This window comes from Chrysochloris asiatica, unplaced genomic scaffold, assembly GCF_000296735.1.
Source record: "Chrysochloris asiatica unplaced genomic scaffold, ChrAsi1.0 scaffold00027, whole genome shotgun sequence".
Classification (NCBI taxonomy): domain Eukaryota; kingdom Metazoa; phylum Chordata; class Mammalia; order Afrosoricida; family Chrysochloridae; genus Chrysochloris; species Chrysochloris asiatica.
Window position 1 is genome coordinate 6,414,827 of NW_006408545.1, and position 10,637 is coordinate 6,425,463.

At 41.0% G+C, this 10,637-nt stretch overlaps 1 protein-coding gene across 4 annotated transcripts in view; it reads left to right on the plus strand.

Annotated features, from left to right (window-relative positions):
- Window positions 1-2,107: 2,107 nt before the first annotated feature.
- GOPC (golgi-associated PDZ and coiled-coil motif containing) overlaps window positions 2,108-10,637 on the plus strand; it is a 60,916-nt gene continuing 52,386 nt past the window's right edge. For 2 of the 4 annotated variants that reach the window (XM_006839895.1, XM_006839896.1), the window contains exon 1: window positions 2,330-2,617. In XM_006839895.1, coding sequence (XP_006839958.1) covers window positions 2,330-2,617 — 288 coding nt within the window. Of the gene's footprint in view, window positions 2,618-10,637 lie in introns of all 4 variants that reach the window. The other 2 variants (XM_006839894.1, XM_006839893.1) reach the window with 2 other exon arrangements.

The window sequence follows — 10,637 nt, forward strand, 5'->3', positions numbered from 1 at the left end:
GAAGGATTGCAGGGTATACCCTTTGGTTGGTTGATGATGTATGGAAGGGTAACCATGGCAATGAGATGATATAAGATAGAATGAATGTAAAATTAATGTTCTCCCATGTAAACTATCACATAATTCACAATAAAACATTTAAGAAAAAAAAAAAAAGACAACGGAAAAAAAAAAAAGGCAATGAGAAGACTTACAAAATTCTGAAAGAAAAAGAAAAAAGGAAACTGCTAACCAGGAATCATATAACCTGCAAAATGGTTCCTCAAATAGGACATTTGAGGAAATTAGAACATTTCCAAATACACAGAAATGAAAGAAATTTGTAAAGCCAAGCCAATTTATCAAAAAAAAAAAAAAAAAATACTAAAGGGAGTTCTTTGGATTGAGAACCAACATCAGGCAACAAAATTGTAGACTGACATACATGGCAGCGCATCCAGAATTTAATCCAGATATAGAAGCATCCAGTGTTAAACAAAACTACAAGACTGAAGACAAGGAATCAGAGCTATCAATCTATAATGAAGGCAACTACAGAGCCAAAGGAGTGAAAAGTATAGTTACAGAACACCAAACGGCCAGGAAGTCAAGTAGATTTCAAGAAAAAATTAATATATTACAGGCTAACCTCCAAGAATCAAGGTTAAACGTCACATCAAATCAAGAAAAGGAAAATTCATGAAGATTTTGTAAACATTAAAGCTATGAAGAAATTGACAAGCACATACACAAAAGAACTCCGCACAGGAAAAAATGTGGTTCAAAGAAATCAGCAATACCACACACACAAAAAGAACACACAGCAAAATTACTGAAATCAATTCATACCTATTAATAATTATGTTTAACATCAATTAATTAAACGCACCAGCCAAGAAACAGAGAATATGAGAATGGCTAAGAAAATCGGATCCTGTTATAGGCTGTCAACAAGAGACACACTTTACACTCAAAGAAATCCAACTCAGTATTGCATTAGGCAAATATGCTGCAGAAGACCCTTTACAGTGTTAAAAGACCAAAGTTGTCAGTTTGAGGACTAAATTGCGCCTGACTCATCATGGTATTTTCCATAACCTAACCTAGTCCTGGTGTGGTGCTGTGGGTTAATGCGCCAGACTACAAAACTGTTTGAACTGCAGGGTCGTTGGTTCAAGTTCACCAGCTGCTCCTCGGAAACCCTATACAGGGTCGCTATGCGTCGGAACTGACACGATGGCACTTAACAACAATATACATGTGGGAGTCCTCGTGTGGCGCTGTGAGTTAATGTGCTACACTGCAAAGCCATTTGAACTACAACGTTGGTGGTTCAAGCTCATAAACTGCTCCTCGGAAACCCTATACAGGGTCGCTATGGGTCGGAATCGACTCAACGGCACTTAGCAACAACAACAACAATATATATGTGAGAGACCAGAGAAGAATCGGTGCATTTTAATGTGCCTTGGAATAAGTAGTCAGAATGCTCCTTGGAAGCCAGTGTGGCGATACTAGTCTCTCCTATTTCGGACACGTTATCAGGAGGGATCAATCCGGAGAACACCAAACCTGGTAAAGTAGAGTGTCAGCAAATACGAGGAAGATCTCTTTGAGATAGTTTAACACAGTGGCAGCAAAAAATGGGCTCAAACATAACAATTGTGAGGGCGGCGCAGGGAGAACACTGTTGACTTCATGGCACCCAACAAAAAGAAGACCACCAACCACCCTAAACAGGAACTGGAAAGGAAAAGGTAAAACGTGGCCATTGCGCATGCTCACACTACCCATCCACACGCTCCATTCCCTGCCCCGGGAGGTCACTGCAGCAAATTTCTCGGACTTTAGAACAGCTCCCGCCCACTGTGAAGTCAAGTCACCGGAAGCTGTTCTTTTCTGCGACGTGGATACCCTCTCTCCGTGGGCTCTTTCCAACTTGGAAGCCGGCACCACGCGCTCGTTTCTCTGGAACCCAAGTTGGAGTTTGCCAGTTGTCAAGATGGCCGCTGACAGCTGGTCTCAAGCAGAGGCCTTTCATAGGCCAAGGTCGCATCCTAGCCCCGCCCATTTTCTCCCCGGCCGCGTCCACCCGCTCCTTGCTACGCATGCGCAGTGACAGCGGGACGGAGGTGGGACGGTCTCCGCTCTTCCGTGTGTTACCGCCGCCGCCTCAACCTTGCTGCTCTTGCCACTCTGGTGCTGCATTGCCGGCGTCAGTCGCGCGAGGGAAGGACGGGGTGCGACGGAACGTGCGTGCACGGGGGGTCCCCACAGTCCCAGCAGTTCCGTTCGCCCAGGGAGGGCAGCGGGGGTCAGCCGCAGGCAGGGGAGGCCCTAAGGCGGCGCCATGTCGGCTGGCGGCCCGTGCCCGGCGGGGGCCGGTGGGGGCGCAGGGGGCACCTCCTGCACCGTGGGGGTCTCCCCGGGCGGTGTATCCATGTTCCGGTGGCTGGAGGTGTTGGAGAAGGAGTTCGATAAAGCCTTCGTGGATGTGGATCTCCTCCTGGGCGAGATCGATCCGGACCAGGCGGACATCACTTATGAGGGGCGACAGAAGATGACCAGCCTGAGCTCTTGCTTTGCGCAGCTTTGCCATAAAGCTCAGACTGTGTCTCAAATCAACCACAAGCTAGAGGTGAGCTGCGGGTGCTGGCGGGGCCACATACAATCCCAGACTGCCCGGTGGCGTCAGATCCCATTTAGAGTCACCACTGAAATGACTCCAGAAAACCGCCTACTGGGGTACTTTGGCGATGAATGTGATGGGAGAATGTATGTGTGTGAAGAAAGGATTTAGGTGAAATGGGGGAAGAAATGAGGTCGCTGACCGAAGTGGGTCTCTTGGGGTCCTAATAGCTCAACAAGGAAGAAACGAACAAATTTACACAAATCCATCAGCTACTCCTCGGAAACCGTATACAGGGTCGCTATGGGTCGGACCCGGCTCGACGGCACTTAACGACAACAACCTTGTACATGTTACATGAATAAACCTGATTTAAGCTCAAAGATTCTTTGTCATAAGAATGAATACCCTAGTTCACCTTTTAACATTTGAGACGTTGATAAATGTTGATAAAACTGGTTTGCATATCGTCAGACACAGTCCTGATAATTTTTATTTTAACTATTCCAGATCAGCGTCTGTGGTTGCAGTCACACTCTTCTTTGCATGCGTGAACTATTTAGAGGAATTTGATCAAAGCTCTTAGGAACATTTGGTGGGGTAAATACGATGGTATCATTACCTTTCTCCGTTTACATCCACAGTTTGTTCTTAACTTACAGTCAGTCATCCCCAGAGCACCCTGCAGTTATTCAGTGACGTCTAAACATTGAGCTTTGTGTATATTTACTTTACTGTATTTCTTGAAGTTTGGATTTATTTTTGAGACTGGATAAAGAGTGATTATTTGCTTTAGTCTCTAATCTTGGGGTGGGTGTGAGTGAGTCGTGGTGGTTCCCCCCAAAGTCCAGACAAACCCCCAAACAACCAAAAACCTTATATTGTACAGAAAGTGAAATTGGGATATAATTAAAACATTTGGAAATCATGATAGAGTAACATTCAATAATTACATAAAAGGCGTTTTCTACTTAGGCAATTTAAATGAAAATGGGTCTTTCATTAAGAAGTAGATAAAAATGGGATAATAAAAAAAAGAACTTTGCTCTTTGAATATTAGTTTTCCTAAGAAACCATTGCTGCTACACTTTATAATAATTTATAATAATTGAGACTAGGACAAGATCAATATAGGGTAAGAATGAAAGTGTTGATATGATCGTTGTAATCTGGATAAATGAGTTTATCTCTTAATTTCTTGATTAGTGGTAATTTCTTGAAGACAGTTATTTTTTCAGGTAATGAAAATGCATTTGATCCAATTATAGGAATGGTATTTAGCTTTGAATAATAAAAAAAAAGAGTAGTTTTTGCCGCATGAGAACATTTATATTATTTACAACTGGAAGGATCTTCTGAGGATAAGTAGCTTTTTTTAAAAAATGAAGCAATTACCTGATTTATTTTTTAAATGACTGGAAGAAACATTAAACAGTGATATCCTAATGTCAGGTTTAAAATCTAATTTTGGATAAAGGATCATTCTGTGAGTAGGAGGTGGTGCTCAATATATATATTTTTTTCTCTGTAAACATTATAGATGAGTATTCAAAGCTGTAATAAATTATGCATGCTCTTTTTTCCCTCCAGAAATTGTAATTACATATTCTGACTTCATGTCCTGATTTAGTAGGTGGCGTTATTTCTCAAAATAAGAAATGCTTGGGCATCACAATGTATGCATATTTTTTCAACATATTTGTAAACCTTGATTTGAGGTCTTTAAAAGTGTGGCGGGAGAAAGAATTCCTTGATTTGTCTTGTTTTTGATTTGCTTACTTGCATTGTCAGCTATAGTTGCCCTATCAGTGGACAGTGCTAATCTTTCCTAATTGAGTAACTTTTACACCTTTTAGGGAATCGTTGTGTGCTGCTGAAGTAAAAAGCTCATCCCTTTTTATTGTATTTCTGCATAATTTCAGGAGTTGCAGTAATCTTCAGATATCTGGATTCTTAGAGAAAATTTCTTTACCTTTTGTCAAATTTATACAGTTATATTGATTAAAGTATATAGATGCTAAGACATAATTATCATTTGATTTAACAAATATACACCATAAGTCAGTGGTTTTCTAAATGAATACCTCAAACCATGTTACTATAATAAATATTTTAATATAATTAAAATCAGTGTGGATTATTTAGAATATAGTTAAATTGGTCTTGAGTATCCTTTCAGGTGGTGTGTGTAGTGGGTTAAATGGTGGACTGCTAGCCACAAGGTCAGTAGTTCAAACCAACTGCAGCTCTGCTGGATAAAGATGAGGCTGTCGGCTCCCTTAAAGATTGAAAGTCTCAGAAACCCTAAGAAGCAGTTCTCCTCTTTCCTTTAGGATCTCTGTGAGTTAGAATGGACTTGATGACAGTGGGTGGGTATCCTTTCAGATTGCCCCTTCTGTTGTCCACTCACTGTATCTTTAGATGCCATTAGCTTTAATGATAAATCTACTAGTTAGGGAAGTAGTTTTGGTGCAAAAAAAAAATTGTAAGTTACATTTCTAAGTTAATTTTAAATGACCTAATTTGCACTGGGCACTGGGCCAATCTGCTGCACAGTAACTTTTTGAAGTATTGAAGAGCAGAGATGTCAGCTTGAGGACTAGGGTGCGCCTGACCCAGGCCATTGTGTTTTCAATAGCCTCATATGGATGCGAAAGCTGGACAGTGAATGAGGAGGATCGTAGAAGAATTGATGCCTTTGAGTTGTGGTGTTGGAGGAGAATACTGAAAGTGCCATGGACTGCCAAAAGAACCAATAGATCTGTTTTGGAAGAAGTGCAGCCAGAGTGCTCCTTGGAGGCCAGGATGGCTAAGCTTCGTCTCTCCTACTTTGGACATATTGTCTGGAGGAAACAGTCGTTGGAGAAGGATATCATGCGGGGTAGGGTGGAGGGTCAGAGAAAAAGAGGAAGACCCCCAACGAGATGGATCAGCCAGGTGGCATCATTGATGGACTCAAGTGTGGCAGCGGTAGTGAGGTTGGCCCAGGATCGGACATTGTTTCGTTCTGCTGTGCATGGGGTCGCTATGAGTCGGTTCCAACTCCATGGCACCTGACAACAACAATGTGACAACTACATTCCACAAATTATATTTAGGGGCAAGTATCATGTATTTTGAGATGGTGCTATTTCACATTACTCTCAGCTCTTCTATTTCCTACCTGTTTGGGAATTCCTGCTGTGGTGAGCTAGTCGGTGATGAATGTGCTGTAGTTGCAGGTACTGACTGGGATAGTGGCAGTAGCAGTTGTAGTAAGTTTGCATTGGTATAGAACACAGGGTGAGAACCAGAACTTAGAACAAGTCTCCTCTCTGTATGAAATATAGTTTCCATGTAGTTCTTGACCCTTCTTTAAAACAGTACACCTTCTGCCACAATTAGCTATTGCTGAGTCTGTATACATCTTTTTAAAGTGATTTACTGTTCACAACTATCAATGGAGAAACAACTTTAGTCTAGAGCCACACTGATAATGAACTGATGATGTACTATCCATGTACTGTGTAAATCTGCTCTGTTTTAAAATAGTAGTGAGGCTGTGTTTGCAACATTGAACTTGAAAGTTTAATATTGATCCAGTACATGTTCCTGGGGTCCATTTATATGCTTGATGCTGTCTTAGGCACTGAGTGAGCATACAGTGAAGAACAGAACTAGTCATTGCTGTTCTGGAGCTTAAATTCCATTGGGGGGAATAGTCCTATACTGTGAAATCACAACTTGGATGAGTACTTTGAAGGAAAGATATATTGAGTAATGAGGGGGATCAAAGATGTAATCATTGGGCTTTCATAAAGGATGAGAACCCCTGGTGACACAGTGGTTAAGTGCTTGAGTGCTAACTGAAAGCTTGGCGGTCCCTACCCACATAGGAGTTCAGTGGGAGAAAGCTGCAGTCTATTCCTGTAAAGATTGTTGTTGGGTGCCATCCAGTCAATTCCAGTGCATGATGGATGATGGGGGTTGTGTGCCGTGGAGTCGGTTCCGACTCATAGTGACCCTGTCTAGGGTTTCTGAGGCTGTAAATCTTTATGGGGGCAGAAAGCCTCATCTTTCTCCCGCAGAGCCACTGGTAGTTTCCAGCTGCTGACCTTGAGGTTAACAGCCTCTATGCTACCAGAGCTCCTTACTATAAAATAGAGTGGGACTGCCTGTAGGTTTCTAAGGCCGTAAATCTCTGTGGGAGCAGATCGCCAGGTCCTTTTTTTCCACAGAGCTTCAAGTAGTGAATTGCCATACCTTTGGTTGGCAGAGCAAAATTTTTAACTGTTTTGCCACCGGGGCTCCTTTCTGTAAAGAAAACTGTGGGAAGTTCTATTCTGTTCACACGAGGTCTCTATGAGTTGAATTGATTCAGTGGTACCTAACAGCAATAGGAATTAATTTGACTAAGAGAAATGGGAATATTTTCCAACATTCCAGCAGAGGGAACAAGAGGTGGAAGGCACCTGTGACAAGAAAGAACATAGCTCAGTTGAAGAACTGAAAGGAAGTAGTTAATGTGGTTATGGAGGGCAGAGGGCAAATGACGTGAGATGCTAAATATCTTTGAACAGGGAAGCAAACCTGATGGTAACCACAGATATGGGGTTAAAATAGTTCACTGTGACTAGTACATGGAGAAAATTTGGGAAAATGATAAAAATGACTGCAGTCAAATCAGTCAGGTGAGATGATGGAACGGTGGCAGTCTGCAGTGAATATGGAGGAAAATACTCAGAACATGATAGGCTTGAGAGGTAGAAACCTAGGGTTGAATTGGATTGGAGGGGTGAGGGAACTCAGGATGTTCCCTGGGTGTCAGTCTTGTGCACCTGGCTGGCTGACTGGGTGGCTGAATGTGTGATTGTATTACTGATAATGATAATGTCAACCTTATAGATCAATTAGCACGTGCCTGACTCTGTTTTAAGTCTTTTACCTGTATTGATTGATGAAGTTTTCACAATCATCCTGTGAGATGGGTTCAGTATTGTCATTCCCATTTTACACAGACTAAGGAGCCCAAGGGAAATCCATCTCTCAACAAACACACATTTATGGTGTGTCTGGTGGGGGAGGGACAAAGCAGAAAGAACAGCAGGCAGAGAAAGTGTACGTGACTGAAAAGGGAGATTGTAGAGCTCAAAGGAGGTATTGTTTTCAAACAAAAAATAAGTTTGGACTTGTTTGTATGTCTGTGTAAGATTCTGTTGTTGCTGAGTGCCATTGAGTCGGTTCTGACTGACAGTAACCCTGTATAGGTCTTCCAAGGAGCAGGGTAGGTGTGAACCGGGCAGTGTTGGGAACCAATTTAAATTTAGTTACCATACTTTCATGGTGCAACCAGTCTGCCCTGTTCTGTCACTTTCTCCAGCAATACTTACCTATTTCAAACAGGTACAATAATAAGAGTAATAATTGGGTTCATCCAGTGCTATATGTATCAGAGGACTTTTTATAGAGACAAGATTGTTAATGGAATGAAAATGGTAACAGAATCAGTAAAAAGAGAAATTGAAGATTGCCCATTGCCGTCGGGTCGGTTTCTACTCTAGCAAACCTGTGTAGGGATTTTGAGCCGTATAAATGTTTGCCAGAGCAGCTGGTGGGTTTGAACTACTGACCTGTGGTTAACAGCTCAGTGCTTATCATACAGTGCCACCAGAGCCCCTTAAATTGAAGATTAAGGAAGTAGAAATGACAGAATTTGATAATTAATTAGATGAAGAGTGAAGAAGAAGGAAGGTTACGGTAACACAGATTTCTGTTTGGTTGACAGCTGTAAAGGATTGGACGCGTCCTTCTAAATACATGTCCACCCAGAACCTCAGAATGTCACCTTATTTGGATATAGGATCTTTGCAGATGTAGTTGAATATAAGGTGACATCATACCATATTTGGTTGTTAAGTGCCATCAAGTTGGTTCTACTCCAAGAGACCCTGTATAGGGTTTCCAAGGAGTGGCTGGTGGGTTTGACCCAGCGACCTGTAAAGATGTACAGCCTTGGAAACCCTGTACAGGGTCTCTATGAGTCAGAACTGACTCCATGGCACATAACCACCACCACCAAGGTCTCTTTTGCAGGTTCCTAGCATTGTCTCCTACTTGTTTCTTACCCTCTCCCATCTAAACCATTGTTTTGTTAGCAAAGTTATCTGAGTGATTAACTTAACATTTTCTTTTTGTTTGTCTCCATTACAGTGCTTATCATACTATACAATAAATTAGAAATGTATTTTTATCTCTGTCATATCTACAAGTTTATTCTTTCTTACAGGAAGACTGTATGTCTTAGTCAAGTTTTTGTCTCCAGTACCTGGTATACAATGTACAGTCAATGAATGCTTATTTGAGTGAATAAATGATTCAGAATATCGCTAGCATTCTGCCATGAATCATCAAAAATCACTAATAGTATATAAAAATAACCTGAGTAATATAAACTTCATTAAGAGTTGAGGTAGTACCTGTCTAGATCCACAGTGCCCGCCACATTATTGAGTGACTAACACTATAGGTTTATTTATACACATATATGATTTGTGACTTGATATTTTAAAGTACTCTGTTTTAAGGAAAATATGAAGTTGTTTAAAAGTAGCTTTTAAATATGGAATAGGAGTATTGAGTGTGGGATTAATATTTTGTGACATCTTAAAATACTGGGTAGATTGATTTTCTTCCCTACTTTATTTCCAGTTTGATCTTAGAGTAGTGGAGTTCTTTGACATTAAAAAAACAGACACATTTTACATGTTTAGAACTTCATTTTGAGATTTTATGGCACTTTGACTTTTAAAAATACTTATCAAATGTTTCCATTTCAAACCTCCCAACTCTAATTAAACCACCATTGTCTCTTATATTACACACAGCTGCCTTTTAAAAAAATAGAAATTTGATTTTGATATTCTGCATAAAGTTACTAACTTGCTCTGAATAAAGTTTAAACTTATTATAGCCCAGGAAGCTGTGCATGATCTGACTCCTGGATGTGTTACTGTTCTTTCCCTTTATATAGTCAGGTCATAGGGATTTCTGAAGTTTTAAGGTGGTTCACAGTTTTGGTCTTAAGACCGCCTCCCTCCAGTCTTAATAAGTGAAGATCCCAAAGAGCTTTTTTTTTTTTAGCTATTAAGAATGTTTATTCTTGATGATTCTGTATCTATAAGCCACAATGAAATATCTTTTTTTTTTTTTAAGCACTCAGGCATATATAATAATTTATACCACCAAAGGGCACATTCAGCAAGTCTGCCTCCTGGCCACCAGCTCTCAGTCCCTCTCTTTCCATAAATCTAGAGTCCCCTCAGCTGCTCCCTCTCTCCATGTCCCCACCTCTGCCTCCATCTCTAGTGACGCTGCTTCTCTGGATAAGGTTCTGTATTCCACTTGTGCTCTTCTCACTTGATGGTCCTAGGGTCCTCTGTTTCTGGTCTGTGTAAGATTACTCCCCTGTTTTTGTTACAAAACTTCTTTTACAATTGCGACAGTCGCAATTAGTCATGATAATAATTACTCACTATTGAATCATAAGAATCTTATCCCCATCTCTTTTAACCAGAACCATCTAGGCAAGATGAAAACTATTCAGTGGGGACTCTTTCTTCCCTCACACACTCTTAAACTAAACTCCCTCTTGGAACCTTGTAAGCCAGTCACTTCGAGCCTTTATCATGCCCTCATTTTAGTGTATATAAGGCATTCTGTAAGTCTTCAAGAGCCAATGATACGTAGGGAGGAAGACCAAGGTGCACTGAAGGAATTGGCAAAGAACAAGGCACCAGGAACTGATGGAATAAAAATTGAAATCTTTCAAGAAAGTGAGGTGGCACAGGAGGCACTTACTCCTCTCTGCCAAGAAATTTGGAAGACAACTATCTGGCTGACTGATTGGAAGAAATCCATATTTGTGCCCATTCCAAAGAGAGGTGACCCAACGGAATGAGGGAATCATCGGACAATCTCTTAGATATCTCATGCGAGTAAAGTTTTGCTAAAGATAATACAGAAACGGCTACAATCATAAATTGACAGAGAA